Below are 21,527 nucleotides of genomic sequence, written 5' to 3'. Positions count from 1 at the left end.
GTTTTTTTGCTAAGAATTTTGGAATTTCTCTAGCAGCAAGAGAAAGCAATTAAAGCATTTGGAGTGGGAAGGCAGCATGGTTAGATCTGCATGTTATAGTAGTAGTTCAGACCAGGGTATAAAAGATTGGAGTGGGCAGATTTAGGTATAGTGTTGCCTCTGAAGTCCTCGACTAAGTCCTGGCTGTCAACATAGAAAAGAGAAGATGCATTTAATAGCTTTTTAGGAAGGGGGCACCTGGGTGGCTCAGTCGGTTAAGCTCTGACTCTTGATTTCAGCTGAGGTCATGATCTCAGGGTTCATGAGGTTGAGCCCTGCTGTCAATGCAGAGCCTGCTTGGACTTCTCTCTCTGCCCCTCCCCTGCTCACTCACTCTCTAAACAAACAAACAAACTTTTTTTTTAAATAGCTTTTTAGGAGGTAGATTGGAGAGAACTTGGAGACTGGCTGCAAAAGATGAGAGAAGTCACATTTCCAGCTTAGACCATTTAGTGGGATTTGTGCCGGTAATTAACATAGGGACCACAGGCCAAAAGAACAATTTGGAGATGCACATGGAGAGAGATAAGTTCAATTGTAGATGTGCTGAATCTGAAATGCCTGTGGGACATCCAGGTGAAGATTCCAATACAGAGAAGGGAATTTAAACACCTCTCTAGAGTACCAGATCCATATTTCCATCTCCCTACTGCGACATCTGGAGAGGTGTTTAATTTTGATGTCATTGACGTATACAGCTGTTGGTTGAAGCCACAGAAGTGGATTAAATCACCCAGAGAGTCAGGTAAAGTGCGAAAGAAGACAACCAAGGTTGGAACCTTCCAGATCACTGATCTATGAGATGTGGATACAGAGAAAGAGGGGCTAACAAAGAAATTAGAAAAGATTCAAAAGTGCAGAGTGTTTGCTGAGAAATCAAGGAAGGAGAGCTTAGCTAAAGGTCAAGTGAGATGAGCATTTAAATTGGGTTCCTAGTGAAAAACTTTCTGTAGCATGATGGAGAAGGGAACCAGACTATGTTGGCTTAGAAGATCTCAGTGAAGAGAAGGAAGATATGGTAACTGGAGGAAGAGGTTGAAGAATATGAGCTAAGGGCAGAAAGGGAGGTTGATTAACTTGAAGGGAAGGGATAATAGATGGGCAGGTACAGCAAAGATGGCTAATTGTTGACTGTTGCTGGAGTGTCTCTGTATGGCCTCGTAGCATGGCATATCAGGGCTCCAAGAGGAATTCCTAGAGAGAGTACTCCAGCAAGCACTGTGAAAGCTGCAGAGTGAAGCTGTGTCATACACAATGCTCAGCTTCCACATTGCTTTCTGGAACACTCCAGTCAACAATAGTAGCTAATTCTGTCTTCAGCTATCTGAGCAAGGTGAGAAAGGGCGGAGGGAGTGAGACCTGTCCCTTCCAGACAGAAAGAAAGAAACAGCAGTAGTTATAGTCATGATGCTGGATAGTTCCAAAGAAATGAGCAGTGGTGCAAGAAGAGTGGAGGCTATGAGAGGAGGTGCCTAGTGCAATGCCAAGAGCTGTGATTCCCTACAGTGAATGAGGAGGGAGACTGGTCATCACTCTAGGGAGTTTTCTTCCACCTGCTGCTCCTTGAAGGCCAGGATTTGTATCTTTGTATCTAATGCTCCCTCCTCATTGTTGACATAGGCAGCACAGGCATCATTGTGAAGTAGGTAAACTTTGCATTGGTGCCACACCACTCCCTCCTTTCTGCTTCCTGCTTCTCTTTTTTCTGCACTCCTGACTTGGACCTGTGCCCCTTTGACTACTTCCTGGTTATTCCACCTACACTACCAGGTATATGCTCATGGCCCTGTCTTTTCTGATCCTCATCAAAAACAAAAAACAGTTTTGTGCCTTATTCACTCTGGGTGTTGCTGCTATTTAATCCTGTAAGTTTCCTCCCTAAGAAACTAGAGAGAATCTGGAAAAGAGATCTTTGACTAGTTCTCACCATCAGCTAGATGACCCAGTATAGGCAAGGGGGGCTCTGTTGGTTGTGACATGTGAAAATACAGAACTTCTTTTCTGTCTGCTTCTCTTTGCTCCTGACTTTTATTTTAAGGTCCCATTGCTTCTCCCCCCTCCCCTACCTGGGCTGCCTTCATCCCTTGCTCTGAAGCCAGCCCAAACCCAAACATGAGTTAGCAGCTGCAACCTTACTAAGAAAAGTCCTTAAATACACGCCATTTCCAGAGAAAGGAGCTGTGGTAGTCTGTTTACAGGACCTGTCCATAGCATAGACATTTTTAAACTACTTGCTGGTGTGTGCGTATTTCGGTAATTTAAGACTAACAAAAAAGGTTTACTTTGTGCCTTGGAAATTTTGTTCAGCCCTGAGCCTTAGTTCTTTCCCCCTGCGAAAACAGGAAATTATACTAAATGATCTATAAATTCTTCCTAGCTTTCAGTGATCCTGTGAAAACATAAGAAATTATTTGATCATCTCTATGCTGTACTTCACCTTATAAATTTAATGTTAAATAATGAGCTTTGTAAACATTAATGTCTCCCTGATTACTCCAGTTGCTGACATTATGCCTGTGTGTAATTTCGTAGAGTTGTGGTCACTACATTCACATACTTTCATCATGCCTGTAATATTATTAACCATTCATATATTTCTATATATTTGTATATGAATTATATATAATGTATTTCATTTGTAAATATGTATATACACTTTATATTTGTAGGTATATATTTATGTGGCATATGTATATATATACACGTAGAGAGAGAGAGAGACTATCTTTTCATTTTTGAATTTTTTTTGATGGTCTTATAGTAATTTATCTACTTTTTATTTCCATGAATCTGATTTGAAACTCTTAGTACATTTTATACATAGATTTGGACCTTTTTAAAGCAATTTATTATGAAAATGTGGATGCAGTCACTATGTAGGTCATTTAAAAAGACTGTATAAACGTGTGTCTGTATACACACATCTACAGTCTTTGTATATATACATATATATTTAAATATATGAAATTTTATTTTTGTAATGACATTTCTGACAATAATTATCAGAGCTTCTAGGGAGAAAGAACTATTTAAAGGTATTTGTATCTGTACAGAGTGTTGGTGACTTGAATTATGAAATTAATTTCTAACTCTTTGCTAATTTGCTCAATGTCTTAGACCAAGGATGTATGCGAAAATGTAATAGCAGCCACATATGCAATTTAAAAAGTACTAGTTGACACGTTTAAAAAACTAAAAGGGAACAGGTGAAATTAGACAATATATTTTATTTATTTTTTGATTTTTTTAATATGAAATTTATTGTCAAATTGGTTTCCATGCAACACCCAGTGCTTATCCCAACAGGTGCCCTCCTCAATGCCCATCACCCACTTTCCCCTCCCTCCCACCCCCCATCAACCCTCAGTTTATTCTCAGTTTTTAAGAGTCTCTTATGGTTTGGCTCTCTCCCTCTCTAACTTTTTTTTTCCCTTCCCCTCCCCCATAGTCTTCTGTTAAGTTTCTCAGGATCCACATAAGAGTGAAAACATATGGTATCTGTCTTTCTTTGTATGACTTATTTCACTTAGCATGACACTCTCCAGTTCCATCCATGTTGCTACAAAAGGCCACATTTCATTCTTTCTCATCGCCAAGTAGTATTCCATTGTATATATAAACCACAACTTCTTTATCCATTCATCAGTTGATGGACATTTAGGCTCTTTCCATAATTTGGCTAAATATATTTTATTTAACCCAATATATTCAAAATATCATTTTAACATAAAATACAAAAATACACATATAACATATAAAATATAATTAAATATCAAATAGAATGTATAAGTAGGTATTTACATATAATGTTTTGATACAGCTTTTATCAAAAATATGAATATATACAAATGTGTTGATATAAAATATATATACTTTATATAAATATTAAATATAAATAAAATGTAGATTTATCAGTGAGCCATTTTACCATTTGGGGGGATATACTAAGTCTTCAAAATCCAGTGTAGACTAAAAGCATACCTATATTCAGACTAGCCATCTTTCAAGTGTCAATATCCATATGTGGCTAGCGGCTACTGTATTTGGACAACACAATGTTAAAAGATACACTTATTTCAGATAATTCTTCTATAAAATTTTTTTAAATTGTTAAGAGTTTTCCAATTGTAAAATGCAGTTTTAAACTACAATTTAAGGAAAACATGTATTACTATCATTTAATAATATTCTGTGCTGGCAGTTGAAGAGTATACAGTATTTCTTTGTAGAAGGGGATTGCGAACTTTATCTGACTCTGGTGTTCCTTCCTATTTCACCTTTTGAAGTTAAGGTTTTAGAGAAAAAACTACCATAAGTACTAGAGATTAAAATCTGTATGCTAAATTTGAATTGACCTTTGAAAGTTATGTAAACCAACCTAAATAAAATCAAAGGTGAGTACAGTTTATAAGCAAGGGTTTTCAAAAATCTTTTCTTTAGCAAAGACAACCTAGTTTTTCTTTTCCTGTCTCTATTCTTTTAATCCATTTTATATTATTTGTTCTTGTGGATTTCTTTAAGGTTTGTTGTTTTCAAATGCCAGCTTCTTTGTTATTTCTGCCATGTTTTTTTGTTGTAGCAGAAAATTCACCATTGATTGTCCTTTGCAAGCTGTTCTTTAAATAAGAGATGAGCAAAATCTAACTCATGCCCCTTCTGAGCTGTTTGAGGTTTTTTTTCTTATTTTTTTTAATGTTTATTATTTTTGAGAGAGACAGAGACAGAGAGCAGGGAAGGGGCAGAGAGAGACACACAGAATCCGAAGCAGGCTCCAGGCTCTGAGCTGTCAGTGCAGAGCCTGACACAAGGCTTGAACCCACGAACCCTGAGATCATGACCTGAGCTTAAGTTAGATGCTTAACTGACTGAATCACCCAGTCACCCCAATGAGCCATTTGAGTTTTGCGGTTTGTTTGTTTTGTGGGAACATAACATTTTAAACTAACATTAATGGTGAAGATGATGGTCTTTTAGAGAATATCTTGACTTGTTCTTTTTTTAGTTTCTTAGAATATGAAATGCTGTGTTGGATATTTTCCTTTGAGAAATATCTCTTGGGAAAGAGGGAGAAGCTGAGGAGAGCACCAGGTTGCTAATAAGAGATTAGTGTTTCAATTCCAGCTTTCCTTCTTGAGAACTTCCCCATTTTTAGAACCTCAATTAGCTCATTTTTAAAAAGGAAGATGTGTTCATTATCTTGAAGCTTTCTCTTAGATATAAATGTCTTTAAACTTAATTAAAGTCAGCTTTATAGTTTTTGTGACTGAGGACATCCGACATGTCAGCTAGCCTGGTCTACTGTTCCACAGACAAGCAAAGTGAGGTAAGATAGGTGAAGTGACTTGAAGAAGGCACACATGTGCAGCATGATCATGGGTTTAGTGGCTTTTACTTTGTATTGGGAGACAAATATTTTGACATTAAAAAATTTACTTTAGGAATGTGGTTTTAATAGGTTTAGGGAAGCATTAAGCTTAACTAATGCCTGTATGTAGTATCTGAGCTATATCAATGTGGATTCAATGATCATTTAAAAACATCCTAAGACTCCAATTCACTAACAGAAAATGCAGATTTTAACAATGATTTGCACGTGTAGGGCTTAAATAAAAACTCACTCATCTTTTAGCTGCCTTGAAAAAGGTTAAGAATTCTATTTTCCTCTCATAAGGTTTGCTGACTCACAAAATTGAAGCATGATTGTGTTTTACTTTTACTTGCAAATTTGTGAAGTGTCAGAAATCACTTGCAGGAGACACAAAACTCAACTAAAAACAGAATCCCATTTAAAGTTACATAGAATGCTCAAGTAATCATAACTATCAAAATATGCACAGAAAAGCTATGTGATATCTGAGAGATAGGAAAAACACCTGTAAATGCTACTCAAAATCACATCACTTTATTAATATATATTTTTATTAAGTAAACTTTGCACCCAGCATGGGGCTCGAAATCATAACCCTCAGATCAAGAGTCACATGCTCTACCAACTGAGCCATCCAGGCCCCAAAATGATGTTACTTTAATTAATATTCAGCTTTTGAAAGCATGGAAGGCTACTTCAACTTCCCACCCTCTGTAGGAATCTTTCAACTATGTGTGAGTGTGATTGAATCAGTATGTGTTTTAAAAATAATATAGTTAATTACGTATGGAGGAATCATTTTTCTGTTTTTACTGAAACTGTTTTAGCAGTTATACTTAAAACATACCCTTCCTTCTCTTTGTAGAAAATTATAAAAATCATTGACATAAAAAAAAGTGACCAGAAATAATCCTCCGGGGAAAAAAAAGGTGAAAAATGACTTGGAGCAACAGAAATGTACAAACATTAAGTTATTTTTTAACTCAGTCCCTAGAACCTCTGACAGATTTATATTGTTTTCATTAGGCAAGCCATCAGGAGCCCTCATTGAAGCCTTGGCTCTGAAGCTCCTTGGCTTTGTTTTCTCAGGCCCATTAGTCACCTCCCTGGATCACAGGTCCCCATGTTACTTCATTTAGTTTTTAATTCTTTGATTTTCCATTTGTTTTAATTTTTATTATTGAAGTGTAATTGCTACATAGCGTTACTGTTTTCAGGTGTGTAACACAGTGATTCGACAATTCTATATGGTGTGCAAGAAAGGGGCTTCATTTGATTGTTTCTCAACTCCCTCTAGGCTCTAAATTATATGACGTGCATTAATTCTGAGACTGCACCAGAGAAATAAACCAAAGACAAAGCAAGATATTGAAAACTGGTAATATTTCTAGATGAAAATAATCTCTGAAATAATGGGAAGATTGAATTGTCAGAAAATTACAGATTGTATAGTTGGAAGCTAAATTCAAGAGGCATTCCACAGGCTTCCAGCATTTGTTATGGATAGTAAGGATGACCTCTCAAGTGAAGGCAGGACATAGAAGGTGCTCACTCGATGTGAAGTAAACCACAGTGAGTGTCTACCCTCCAGTGGCTATAGAATATATCTAGATGCTGAAGGGACAGAAGGTGGCCTCAGAGATTGGTCCCTATGTCTCCTCAGCCATGTCTCATCTTTAAGTTTTAGGAATGCACAACTACTTATGGTTGCATGCACACACCACGCAGTTCTGCTGTGCAGGAATTTGGTCATTGTTTTCCCTCTGTCTGGAATAATTACCACCACCTACCCACCACCCACTCCTGCTGCCCCCACTCTTACCCTTCATCTGGCCAGCCTCTACTGATTGTTAGAAACTCAGCCCAGAGGCCACCTTAGAAGCCAGGTCTGGTTCCTCTTCCCTTTTTTTCACCTAACCCTGGACACTTCCTCTGTCATGACACTCATTCTACATCACAGTAACACCTGGCATTCCCTGACTTCAGGTTCTCCTTTTTGGTTATACACAAATAGCCCCTAAAGTCTGTAGCATGTAGTGATGTGTTTTTACTGAGGTTTAATTTTAATGTTTATTTACTTTTGAGAGAGAGACAGAGCATAAGCGGGGAGAGGGACAGAAAGAGAGGGAGACACAGAATCTGAAACAGGCTCCAGGCTCCCAGCACAGAGCCTGACATGGGGCTCAGACTCACAAACTGCGAGACCATGACCTGAGCCGAAGTCAAGACACTTACCGACTGAGCCACTCAGGTACCCCGAACTGAAGATTTATTTTAAATAATTATTCTTTATTTCATCAAATATAAGAGACCATTGCTCATGAGACCTTTTACCATTTTATGTTCTGTGAAGAAAAAAAAAAGTGACTGGCAGACCGTTGACAAGGTATCAATTGTAGGACGTATCCTAGCTTCGGGAATGTTGGGATGTGAACAGATTTGCACTTGTTCAGTGATGTGTGGTGCCATGAAGCTGGTGTTTGGGAATGCGTGATTTTACTCTAGGATGCAAATGTACCACTTTGCACCCACATCACTTGAAAAGTGTGTTTCTTATGGGGGAAAAATGGCCCACTTCCCAAAGAAAGCAAAATGCTGGTGTGCACAGCAGTACTGAGGAGCTCTCAGTGATGATTTTTAGTTGGAAAATAGGAATTTTGAATAAGTTGGGAAAAGACAAATTTGGCAGTGACTCAGATCTACAATTCAAGAGAATCCACCATATGCTCAGTACAGATACAGGGAAAAGGGATTCTGGACTCAGTTTCAACTAGTGCTCCATCTAAAAGAAAAACTACTCACTGATGGAAGAGAAAAATCTGCTAAAGTTGGAAAGGTAATTTGAGACTTAAAACTGCACAAGATACACAACACACTTAGAAAATGTGATTCAAGAGAAAGCTTATTGTAATATTTTTCCAAAGTACTGATACAGTGAAATGTAACTACTATCTTACCTTTACTCTGTTAAGTGTTGGCTGAAGAGTTTTAAATTCTTTGCATAACTCAAATGTAATTGGAGGTGCCATCAGCTAACTCCATAAGCTCATAGAAAAGGATTCTGGGCCAGAACAAATGTTCACTGTGGCTGAAGCCAGCCTATGTGGAATGAAAATACTTCCCCATGTTAGATTTCCAAGGAGGAGACTCTAGTAGAAGGGTTTAAGGCATCTGAGGACAAACCAACTCCTCTTCTTTGCAACAATGCATCAAACTTTGTTTAACACAGGCTTGCTTTAGCATTCTGAGAACCATGGAGTATTTGGAAAAAACTTTGTCTTAGGTATTGGCCATCTATTGTGTTCCAAATGGCTTTTCAATGGCTGTAGGAAATAAAACGCAAGTTGTAGCCTGTATGCATGGGTGACTAAAACTGAAGACACCACAGCAAGCATGTAAGAAAAGCATAGAGGAAAAATAAGCAGAATCATTGCCTAGAGCTCTGGTACAAACACCGAATGAAGTATCCCTCATCCCCGTTGCCCCAATTCTTCCCACAAGGCAGAATGGCCTCTCAGCCACATGGGTGTGGCTGAGAACAGCTGTGGTCTTACTGCCTGGCATGAGGTAAACTACTTCAAGGTGCAGCCTGGTTAAGTCTAGGAGGGTTAGGTTGGCAGGCTTTGTGTCACCTGAGAAGGCACTGACCTCAGCAGCACTTCCGCCTTTGAACAGACATCTTTCCCCTTTAGTACAAAGAGGCCACTCCTCACTAACCCATCCCCATACCATCTGGGTTGTTACATCAAAATTAGGAACTTACTGTCTTTTTAAGTAAGCTGAACGGCCAATGGGGGGCTTGAACCCATAACCCCCAGATCAAGAATCACATGCTCTACCCACTTAGCCAGCCAGGAACCCCAGGAATTTGCCTTTTATTGATCTGTTAACTCTTGGGTCCTTACTTCTTTGAGAAAGTCTTAATTCTTATTGACTCATCTGCTTTGTCCTTCCTTGGGGATAGAGTTTAGTGAAACACAAACATTCATATGGTCATATCCTGTGAATTTAACAGTGTCTGTGCTTTTCTTTTTCTTTTCATGGCACTCGTGTCATGGAAAGTCGATAAACAGCTTGATGCTTCCTTTTCTTTGCTTATCTCCCAAAGCAGTATGGCCACAAGCAGAACTTTGGGAAATCTTCTCTGTGCCATTCATTTAAAAAAACATTTTTAAAAAATGTTTATTTTTTAGAGACAGAGCACGAGCAGGGGAGGGACAGAGAGAGAGGGAGACACAGAATCCAGAACAGGTTCCAGGCTCTGAGCACAGAACCCAATGTGGGGCTCAAACTCATAAACTGAACCATGAGATCATGACCTGAGCTGAAGTCGGACACTCAACTGACTGAGCCACCCAGGTGCCCTATTCTCTCTGCCATTCAAATGCTTGAGACATGATACCATTCATTATGGACTTCTTTCATAAGTGTCTCATGGCAGAAGTGGAGATACAGCCTCCTTTGCAGAATCATGAATTGTAGTATTAGCTAATATTAGACTTTATAGTGTTTAATAGGGAAAACGATTTTTTTAACAGCAGATTTTACAAATTTGGGGGTTCACAAAGATCTTTTTATATGTCCTTTGCAAATTTCAAGAGTCTCCTGGATCTGGACATTATGTTTATAAGTCTATCTTAATGGCTCAACCTACATTGTCCAGTACTGTACTAATAACCACATGTGGCCATTGAGCACTTAATATGGCAAGTCTCAATTGAGATGTACTGTAAGTGTAAAATACACACCAGATTTCAGATGGTACAAAAACACAGATGCAAAATATATCAGTAAATTACTTATTGATTATATGTTGAAATAGTATTTTAGATATATTGAGTTGAATAAAATATATTATTTAAAACTTTTTTACTGTTTCTTTTTACTTTTTTTTAATTTTTAATGTTTATTTATATTTGAGAGACAGAGTATGAGCAGGGGAGGGGCAGAGAGAGACACACAGAATCTGAAGCAGGCTCCAAGCTCTGAGCTGTCAGCACAGAGCCCAACGTGGGGCTTGAACTCACAAACTGCGAGATCATGACCTGAGCCGAAGTCAGACGCTTAACCCACTGAGCCATCCAGACACCCCTGTTTCTTTTTACTTTTTAACATGGCTATTCAATCATTTAAAATTACATATGTAGCTTATAGTGTATTTCTACTGGACAGAGCTGATCTAGACTGTAGGTTCCTTGAGGCTAGGACAGTGCCTGGTGCATATAATTAGATGTGTGGTGCATGTTAGATAAACCAAACTGTTGAACTGAAATGAAGGAATGGATGAGAATTATAATGATTTTTTAAAGTAGTGATTTTGACGCTGTGAATTTAGAAAGTGGAGGGCAAGATGAGGTGAATTTTGTGCGGAAATCTTAAAATGTGTGTTAATTGTCCCTGGTGTATGGGGCTGGAGATGGGAGTCCTGACTACAGCTGCCTTCTCATGAGACATTTAGATATGCCCTGTAGAGTTGATCTGATTTTCCCACCCATGATTTCTTTGCTGTAATACTATATTATAATTCAGGTTAAGATCCATTTCCAGAAAGGGCTTTTCCTGTATGCCATTTAGCTGTGGTATTCAGACTTAATGTGCTTCATAATCACTTGCAAAGCCTGTTACAAATGCAGATTCCCAGACTGCCCAGAGATTTTGGATCATTAGGTAAAGGAATGAGGCCTAGGAATCTGCCTGTTAACACCCCAGAAGATTCCAGTGTACGTGGCCTATAAACAGTACCTTGAGGAACACTGGCATCATAATCCAGAAATAGCTTAAAAGTCCAAGTAGAAGGGGCAGTGTGCTCAGTGATTTTTTTTAAAGTTTTTATTTTTAAGTAATCTCCACACCTAACATGGAGTTCAAAGTTACAACAGGAGATCAAAAGTTGCGTGCTCCACCGACTGAGCCAGCCAGGCATCCCTTTTGCTCAGTGATTTTTATTATCTATTATTACATGACAAAGGAATTAAATTGTTAAATACTTTAATAATCGAAAATGAAAACGTTTTAGCAAAGGAAACAACAGTGAAAAGGCAACCTACCGAATAGGAGAAAGTATTTGCAAACTGTAAAGGGTTAATATTAAGAATATATAGGGGCGCCTGGGTGGCTCAGTCGGGTAAGCGTCCGACTTCAGCTCGGGTCATGATCTCGCGGTCCATGAGTTCAAGCCCCGCGTTGGGCTCTGTGCTGACAGCTCAGAGCCTGGAGCCTGTTTCAGATTCTGTGTCTCCCTCTCTCTCTGACCCTCCCCCGTTCATGCTCTGTCTCTCTCTGTCTCAAAAATAAATAAACGTTAAAAAAAAAATTAAAAAAAAAAAAGAATATATAAAGGACTCCTACAATGCAATAACATAATTGTCCAATTGAAAAACTGGCAAAGGACTTGAATAGACATTTGTCTAAAGAAGATATGCAAATGGATAGTAAGCATTGAAAAGAGGCTCAACATCACTAGTGATCAGGGAAATGTAAATCAAAATCACAGTGAGATACCACCTCACATCCATTAGGGTGACTCCTACCACAAGAAAGAAAGAAGAAAGAAAGAAAGAAAGAAAGAAAGAAAGAAAGAAAGAAGGAAGGAAGGAAGGAAGGAAGGAAGGAAGGAAGGAAGGAAAGGAAGGAAGGAAGAAAAAGAAAGAAAAGGTAAACAACAGGTGTTGGGGAGGATATGGAGAAACTGAAAACCTTGGAGTACTGTTGGTAGGATTTTACAATGGTGCAGTCACTGTGGAAAAAAGTATGGAGGTTCCTCAAAAATCAAAAATAGAACTACAATATGAGGGGTGCCTGGGTGGATCAGTCAGTTAAGTGTCTGACTTCGCCTCAGGTCATGATCACGCGGTTTGTGAGTTGGAGCCCCACATCAGGCTCTCAGCTCTCAGCACAGAGCCCTGCATCAGGCTGTCTACTGTTGGCACAGAGCCTGCTCAGATCCTCTGTCCCCCTGTCTCTCTGCCCCTCCCCCTCTCTTGTGCATGTGTGCAAAAGCTTTCTGTCAAAAATAAAACATTAAAAAAAAAAAAGAACTACCATACGATCTATCAGTCCCATTTCTGGATATGTATATATAAAAAACCTGGATTTTTGGACACCCTTGTTCATTGCAGTATTATTCATAGCCAAAATCTGAAAGCAACCTAAATGTCCATCAGTGGATGGATGGGTAAAGAAATAAGCTTTGTACATACAATGGAATATTATTCCACCTTTAAAAAGAAGGAAAACCTGTCATAGGTTACAACATGGATGAACCTTGACACCCTTATGCTAAGTAAAATAAACCAGTCACAAAAATGACATACTGCATGATTTCACTTATATGATGTGTCTAAGATAGTGAAACTCATAGAAACAGGAAGAATGGTGGTTGCCAGTGTTGGGGGGGCAGTGGAGGAAATGAGGAATGGTTCAATGGGTATAGAGTTTCAGTCATGCAAGATGAAAAAGTTCTGGAGATCTGTTATATAACAATATACATATAGTTAACAATACTGTAATGCACATTAAAAAATTGTTAAGAGGATAAATTTTGTTTTTTACCACAAAAATAATTAAGTGTTAATTAAAAATGAAAAAGTATCAACTGTCCTAATAGTTCATGGTGAAATTGGACTCAAGGAAAGACTATAATTTTGTTTCCTTGAACAGTACCTTTTCATGAGAAATTTTGTTGGAAGCTTGAAGCTAAATAAAGTAAATGCATACTTGCAGGGAAGCTGTGTGGGTGTTAAGACTAGAAGTGAGTGGCCTTTCCATGATTTACTGAGTAGAGAGCAAAGCTTACTCATCATGAATGTCATTCCCAAAGCATCTTGTCCAAAAACTTGGATGCCCTCCAGGAGGAAAAGACATGCTGATTATTGGATGCTGTCATTTCAGAGGCATCCAGACACTCCAGCAAAATATCTTCCTTCCTCTCTCCTGTCCCTACACCTGAGGCCTGGAATTTTAACACTTTCATTTTGGTTTCCTTAAAACATTAAAAAAAATTAATCATTGAGGGGCATTGATTGCCAGGACCCTTTCTGATGCAGAGGGAGAACAGGTGGGTTGATTTTGTGGAGTAGCCAGAAGCACTCCTGTGCTGAGCATTCACTCTGGCAGCCAGCATTCTGTGTCTGGACAGAGGCCATTCCTTTAGGTAACAATCTCTCCAGTCTTTCCAGAAACTGGTAGGCAAATGTGGTTGGGTTGGGTTGGGTTGGTTTGCTCTGCCCCTGAGGATGGCCATTTTCCTGAGTAGGGCAAAGAAAGTGGGGGACAAAAACTAGAGTTACTTCCATATTTACTAATGAGATGAAAATACAATGTTAGGACAGTAAGAACTAAAATAGTCACATTTTCCTCCTTTCTACCCTTTCTTGGTATCTAATGTTAGCCTTTTGTGGGTTTGTGTGTGTGTGTGTGTGTGTGTGTGTGTGTGTGTGTGTTGTTGTTGTTGTTGTTTTGTTTTCAATGTGTTGGCTCATTTTTTGGAAACATTGATTATGAAATATTTTGTTTTCTTTCCTGGCTACCTAAGGACTCTATTTCAAATGAAAATTAAAAATAAAAAATTGAGAGCTATTTCCCAGGGCATGGGAGAGAGATCAGGCAAAGAATTACCTGTGGCTAGGCCAATACCCTCATACACTGGAGGGGTTGTGATTAATTCCCCAATTTCCTTCATCTTCCCTGTGATGGGGAACCCTGGCAAGTTCAGGACCCTATGCCAGAGCCCACATACCAAGGGCTACTTAGGCTAAGGGTCAGTCCCTGGGAGGGGACAGAGTCAGGCAGCAGCATAGCCAAAGGCCAACCACAAGATCAAGTCTTAAGCACCAAGGACCTACTTTTCTTCTTTCCTGTGACCCAGAACAGATTAAGAAGCACCAGGGAGTCTGGACCCTCACAACTCTCCCCACCAAACTCTACAGTTAACACATGATCCTTTGTATTTTCTGCCTTCCAATTCTCTTGGGTAGATGGGTGGGTGGGTGGGGTTTCCTGGTTTGGGGTTTCTCGTGCTAATCTTCTCTTTATTGTCCCAATTTTGGTGTATATGCTGCCAAAGTGAGCACATTTATGAAATATTTCTAATCTGTAAAGAGACACATAGATGCAATCTACTCACCATCAGTCTTAACAAAGAGAACACTATGAGTACAGTTGAAGTTCCTATGTACCCCTCTTGAATAATATCCCCCACCCACTTCTGCAGTGCTAAATGCCATCTGGAATTTAGTGTTTATCATTAGCCATTTTTTGTACCTTTACTATATAATATTTGTATACTTCAGTTATTTTGTATTTTGTGGTCTCATATTTTATATAGTCGTTTGCAACCTGCTTTTCTCATGCAATCTGCCTGTTTGCTTCCTATACTTCATCTGGGATATTTCTTCCAGCGGTAAACTATTCTCAACACCAGTGTACAATGTTACTGAGTAATAGTGTTTGGCCCCTAAAATACAATTATAAATGGTTTAGGATTGGAAGATTTTATGTGTGTCAGATTAACATATAATTATAGTGTTAACTGTTAAACATTTGTTTTATTTCAGGTTATAATATAACTTATCCTCTCATGCTTTTTCCCTGCCCCTTCTCCCCAAATCATCAACAGTAGAAAAAAGAAGAAGAAAACATGTCAGGACACAAATGGTAAGTAATTTGTTGTCTTTTCTGAATTGGGAGAGACTAATGAAAGAAGAAAGCACATTGTATATGCTCAGTAAATCTGTGTTGCATAGAAAAATCATGATTTAGGGGCGCCTGGGTGGCTCAGTTGGTTGAGCATCTGACTCTTGATTTGGGCTCAGGTCAGGATTCCACAGTTGTGGGATCAAGCCCTAAATCAGGCTCCACACTGAGCATGGAGCCTACTTAAGATTCTGTCTCTCTCCCTCTGCCCTTCTCCCCTGCTCACTCTCTCTCAAAGAACAAAAACTAAAAAAATATAAGTAAATAGGTAGATAGAAAGGAATCTGTATAAAAAGAAAAAGAAAAAGAAAAATCAAGAATCACATTAGCAGTAAATCATGTTAGCCGCTATCCAATATGGAGTTTAGTCAAGTTTCAATATCTTTTCTAAATAAATATGGAAACCAAATAACTAAAAATATTATAAGTTCTTATGTAATGTATATTCTCTTAAGAAATTAATTTACATATAACTTTTCTTTTGAGAATCTAATGGCTTTTCTTACTACCAGTTTTTCAAATGTAATAAGTTGATACTTTTTTTAGCACTATTTTATTTATAGGTTATTAGCGTTATCAGGAAACTTGATATAGGGCAGCTATAAAATAATGAGTGAACACGAACCCAGACTCATTAATTTATAGTCATGACTTCAACCTTCATGAACACTTAGGAGGTAAGTATGGTTAGAAAATGATGATGCTGAGTCAAATGTGGTAATCATGGCAATGTTAGCACTGTCATTTACATGCCTATAACACATCTCAGCAGCATATTAAACGTCTTAGAAATTCCAGATCTGCTACAAGTAGTGTTTCTGAACCATTTTGAACTCATGACTGACCAGGCAGGTAGATCTTTGTCATGTTTCATCTCTTGAATTTGTAGCATGAAAAATTGTGATGTGTATTTTCATGTTTCAAATGTACAATTAATTATAAATATACTTTTAATTTTTTAATTTTATTATTATTTTTTAGGAATATACTTTTTAATCCTTCCTGTCTCAGTAAAGAAGTAATCAGGCCCAAGGCCTCTGTAGTATCAAATGTCAAACCTTAAAAGAATTTTTGCATGTCTTAAAATGTAACAAGTTTTAAAGGATAATTCATAAATGGCTAAGGGATTTAGTTTCCCTGAGTATCACCATTTGCCAGCTTTGTAACCAAGAGTTGTCAGACTGTTTTCTTAATTGTTCCATCTTGCTTCGTTAAGACAAAGGGGTGGCTCCATCCTGTGACCCTCATACTGGCTGTCATATCCTGGCAGCAGACTAGGGAAGTAGGTAGTCATGCACCTGAGAGAGACAGGAGAGCCCTAAGAAGTGGGCACTTCCCCAAAGTCTTTTTCCCTCTAACTCTGCCACTTCATTGCTTGCTGCTGAAATGCAGTGGCTGCAGAAAACATTGAAATGAGCCCTGGCCTGGATTTTAATCCTGTGTGACTTTGGGCAGAATTCGTAAGCTTTTGAAACCTAAGATACCTCATTTGTTAAATGACAGAGGTGAGGGGTGTTCATTAGATCTCTGAAGTCCCTTTGTCTTTGTCTTTTTTTCAAAATGGAAATTTTTTTAATCCATGACCTTTCACAATAAATAAATAAGTACATAAGTAAGTAAGTAAGTAAAAGGTACAATACAAAGAAGTCCACCCTATTCCCCACTCCTAAAAATTCTGTTTCCCCAAATAGTTTTGGAGGGTATATTCTTCCAGTCTTTTAATGTTTTTTTTTTTTTTAATGTTTAGTTTTGAGAGCGAGAAAGAGACAGAGTGCGAGCCAGGGAGGGGCAGAGAGAGAGGTAGACACCGAATCTGAAGCAGGCTCCAGGCTGTGAGCTGTCAGCACAGAGCCTGACGCGGGGCTCGAAGTCACAGACTGTGAGATCATTACCTGAACGAAAGTCAGATGCTTAACTGACTGAGCCACCCGGTACCCCTTTCCAATCTTTTAAAGCACATATTTATAGAGATAGATTTTCTCTTTTACATAAAAGTTATATACTTTTCCACTTGTTTTCTCTGATGTGAGCTCATAGTAAAACAATTTTTAATTCAAGTATAGTTGATACACAGTGTTAATTAGTTTCAGGTGTAGAGCATAGTGGTTCAACAAGTCTATACATATAAAAAGAAACTTTTAAATAAGGCAGAAACCATGAAGGTCCCCCAAATCCTACTCCTCTAATGATAACCTTTGTAAAGAAGTTATCTGAAACCCCTTTTGACTTTTTAAGAATAAATTTGTGTGTGGAAAATTGTAAATGCCATCTGGAAGGAGAGTAGAAATCACCAAGTTTCAAGGTATAGGTATTTTTATGTAGTAATGTAAAGCAACTTATTTAGGACTCAGGTCTGGCACCTTTGGAGTAGTGATAGCATGCAGTGGAAAAAGGTACATGTCTGCAGAGAGGAGAAACAAGGGATCCTGTGTGGACCTGTGCACTAGGAACTCTAGACAGGAGGAGGGTGTAGACAACATGGGGAGATATAGAACACTATGGCAACATTTCTGTCAATATTTGAGGTGCTCTGGTCTTTTACAGAATTTGATTTCATCTCAATTCTTTTTCTAATTTCTTTTTTACATATACTGTGTCCTTCCTGAAAGAATGTTTTTTTTTTCCTATCTGTATTTTAAACATTTATGTTTAAGAATTTAAAGTTTTAATATCAGGGGCACCTGGTAGGCTCAGTCAGTTAAGCATCCCACTTCAGCTCAGGTCATGATCTCACGGCTCATGAGTTTGAGCCCCACGTTGGGCTTTGTGCTCACAGCTCAGAGCCTGATTCAGATTCTGTGTCTCTTTCACTCTCTCTGCCCCTTCTCTGCTCTCTTTCTCTCTCTCTTTCTCTCTCTGTCTTTCTCAAAGATAAGTAAACATTTAAAAAAATTTAAATTTTTAGTATCAGAAATCGGTAAAGATTTTTTTAATTGTTTTTTATTTTTTTAATTTCATTTCACTGTGGTTAAGACTACTTAACATGAGATGTGCCCTTTTAACAACTTTTTAAGTGTACAATACAGTTAAGTATAGGTACAGTATTGTAGAGCAAGACATCTAGAATTTACTCATCTTGCATAATTGAAACCTTGCACCCCTTCAGTAATTGTTTCCTATTTCCCTCTCACCCCATCCAGCCTCTTGGTAACCACTGTTTTCCTTTCTGATTCTATGAGTTTGACTGTTTTAGGTACCTCTAGGACACATCTTAAATGTGCTATTTTTCAACCCCTTATCTCTACTTTTCTGCCATCACTTCACTGTCAGCTCTAATGCTAGAGTGGAGAGAACATTGGTGTCTGGCCTTATCTCTATAACTCCCTGGGCTGCTTGAACCAGGCACCCTGCCTAGTTTGGCCTCACTTTCTCCACTTGGAAAAGGAGTATGTCCAACCTGCTGGTAGCTAAACTCTTCAAGGTTTAGCTTCTCAATTTCCTGCAAAAGCCACTTGATTTCCTCACTAACTTTTGAGGTTTCACAGTAAGAGTTGGTTGACTTTTTTGGTGTAATAACCACATAAGAAAGTATCTATATGTTTGTTAATGTTATTATATAATGGTTAGATAGATTTGTTCACACTAAAATAGCTTAATATTTATGAAAGTCGTGAATAAGATACCTCTTTAAATGTTTTTTTAGCAGTTATCCCTGGGACTTACAGGATCGATATACTCAAGATAAGTCTGTAGTAAATAAGATGCAGCAGAAGTATTGGGAAACGAAGCAAGCCTTTATTAAAGCCACAGGGAAGAAAGAAGATGAGCATGTTGTTGCCTCTGATGCAGACCTGGATGCCAAGCTAGAGGTGAGCTGGTCGCCTGGGCAAGCCTAGGTGAGCTTTGTATCTGAAAACATATTGCAAACTAGTTCTTGAGGAAAATCTAGGATGAGGTAAATTCAATTCCAGAATATATATATAGTTTTTTATTTGAGAGAAAGAGAAAGAATCTTAAGTAGGCTGTAGGCTCCACACTCAGCACGGAGCCCAATGTAGGACTCGATCCCACGACCCTGGAATCGTGACCTGAGCTAAAATCAAGAATCGGGTGTTCACTCAACTGAGCCACCCAGGTGCCCTAATCCCAGCATATTTTTTAAAAACCTACAAATTCTTGTGTAACCACTAGTATGCTTCAGTTAATTTGTTTTTCAAGTTTGTGGCTGGATTGCATGGCAAGTGGTAAATTCTCAATAAATGCTTGTTGAAAAAAGTTAATGGAATCAGAAACCCACTGCACATGGTATTACACTAGGGTCAGGCAAATACTTACATTCTAAAAAAGGGAAAAGATGATAGCACAAGATCCTAGTAGAGTCTAATAAAATTCTTGAATGAATTAACTAAGCAGATATTTAGTTAGATTAGTTAAAAATACAGTAAGTTGAATTCCTATCTGGTTGATTCCCAAATACTAATATAACTAGTAGAAGGCCCACTAACTCCCTGTCTTGCTAGACATTCTGCCAATAGTTTAGATTAAAATTTAAAAAGCATACTTATCACTTCTGTGAGGAACATTACATGACCTGATAAGAATTCAAAATGATCTCTAAATTTAACATCAAAGCTAGGGAGTGCCTGGAGTCTCAATTCGTTGAACATCCAACTCTTGATTTCTGCTCGGGTCATGATCCCAGGGTCATGGGATCGACCCCTGCTTTGGGCTCCACACACAGTGGGAGCTTAAGCTCTGCTTGAGATCCTCTTTCTCCCTCTCTCCTCCTTTCCCTTTGCCCCTCTCCCCCACCCCCTCTCTCAACAAACAAACAAACAAGCATATAAGCTAAAATTAATGAACTGCACATTTAACAGGACTAGAGTAAAAAGCCCAGGATTTCAAAAGGTTATACTGGAACAGAGAGGCTTAAGGGGACCTATATTAGTTCTTGATTGTATAGAAAGGTCTGTCATGTGGGAGAAGGATAATTCATTCTGTGCCTCTGAGGGGAGAACCAGACCCAGGGCCCCTGTTCATAGTATGTATCTTTCATGAAAATATCCCAAATGTTTATGCATTTGTCTGCCTTACTTCCACTAACAGATCAAATTCCATGTCAGCCTTATTCACCATAGTATCCTCAGCCAGACACGCTATACACATTCAGTAAATACTAACTGAATCAGTGTGCGTGTTAATACAATAAATATCAGTTCCCAGCCCTTTCCCCTGTCTGTGGAATTGTTCAAATTGAAGCTAGGTTTGATGGGAATGTTCTAATGGAGATTGCTAACAGTGGAGAAAAGTGGAACCAGGAGGCATCTGTTCTGATTTTAGTATTCTGCATATAATTGAAATGATTATAAATTGCATATGCTTTTCACGTCTTGTACCTTTATTTTTTTTTTCTTTTTAACAACCCAGTAAGTACAAGTATTATTCAAAAAGGAATTCAATATGTAATTATTAGTTCATTAAACGCAATATGGTAATTTTATTTTTATGCTTATTCGCCCCTGGCAGCATTTTTGCTGAACCAACTGTACTTTAATCAAAATAGCTGCTGTCCGAGGCACATAACATCCACAGTACTTAGCTGAGACTAATAATGTTACACAATAGAGGTGTTTGTTGCAAAAATGTTCAAACTAGTATTGATGTTTGTAGAGAGCATGGATTCCATCAATAAAACATATGTAAATGATGTGGAAACCATTTTGATGTGTTCTTACCCTAAGTTATCCACAGAATGCTAGTTTATGAAACAAGAACTTTTATTCTGCCAGCATAAGAAAAGTTTATTGCCAAGTTATAATAATGGTCAGATTCTACTATAATCTGTTGGGAAGTTAATACAGATAGAAATGTTGCACTAAGTTTAAATATGTGTCAAGAATTAGTTGTTAATAAAATATTTTCTCAAAAACAGCTCTTAAGAATGGACAAAAGTAACCTGTGATGGCAGGTCTTTTAGTGAGTGCCACAACATAGTAGATGGTCGTTGGTTTCTTAGTTTGGATGTGGTGAGAAGAGTGTAGGCAGTTGTAGGCCTGCAGAACTGGACATTCTAGAGGTGCGCATTTTATTGGACTTATTTTTTTTAAGTTTATTTATTTTGGAAGAAGTGAGCAAGCGAGGGCATGAGTGGGGAAGGGGCAGAGAGACAGGGAGAAAGAGAACTCCAAGCAGGCTCCGTGCTGTCAGCACAGAGCCTGACGTGGGGCCCCATCTCATGAACCGTGAGGTCTGTGACCTGAGCCAAAATCGAGTCAAACACTCAACTGCCTGAGCCATCCAGGTGCCCCAGTTGCATTTAATTTACACCTCAGTTTTTTAAAAAAATGAACAGTGACATCAGAACATACTTTTTGAACTTCTTGCTCCTATATTCAGGAATTACTTATGTGTTGGTGGTTTGTGACCCAGAATCCTGATATCAAGCATTTGTTAAAGAAGAGATTCAGACTGCTGATTCTCTGTTTTC

At 38.3% G+C, this 21,527-nt stretch overlaps 1 protein-coding gene across 5 annotated transcripts in view; it reads left to right on the top strand.

Annotated features, from left to right (window-relative positions):
- ICA1 (islet cell autoantigen 1) overlaps positions 1-21,527 on the top strand; it is a 148,910-nt gene that overhangs the window by 6,175 nt on the left and 121,208 nt on the right. Inside the window, exons 1-3 of one of the 5 annotated variants that reach the window (XM_060633875.3) lie at positions 1,743-1,809; positions 14,962-15,061; positions 18,744-18,909. In XM_060633875.3, coding sequence (XP_060489858.1) covers positions 15,045-15,061; positions 18,744-18,909 — 183 coding nt within the window. In that variant the 5' untranslated portion in view covers positions 1,743-1,809; positions 14,962-15,044. Of the gene's footprint in view, positions 1-1,742; positions 1,810-14,961; positions 15,062-18,743; positions 18,910-21,527 lie in introns of those variants that run through there. The other 4 variants (XM_060633881.3, XM_060633888.3, XM_060633879.3 and 1 more) reach the window with 4 other exon arrangements.

The sequence above is a fragment of the Panthera onca genome, chromosome A2, assembly GCF_046562875.1.
Source record: "Panthera onca isolate mPanOnc1 chromosome A2, mPanOnc1 haplotype 2, whole genome shotgun sequence".
Lineage (NCBI taxonomy): Eukaryota > Metazoa > Chordata > Mammalia > Carnivora > Felidae > Panthera > Panthera onca.
The sequence above is the reverse complement of the archived record's forward strand: the minus strand, read 5'-3'. Positions and strand labels throughout refer to the sequence as shown.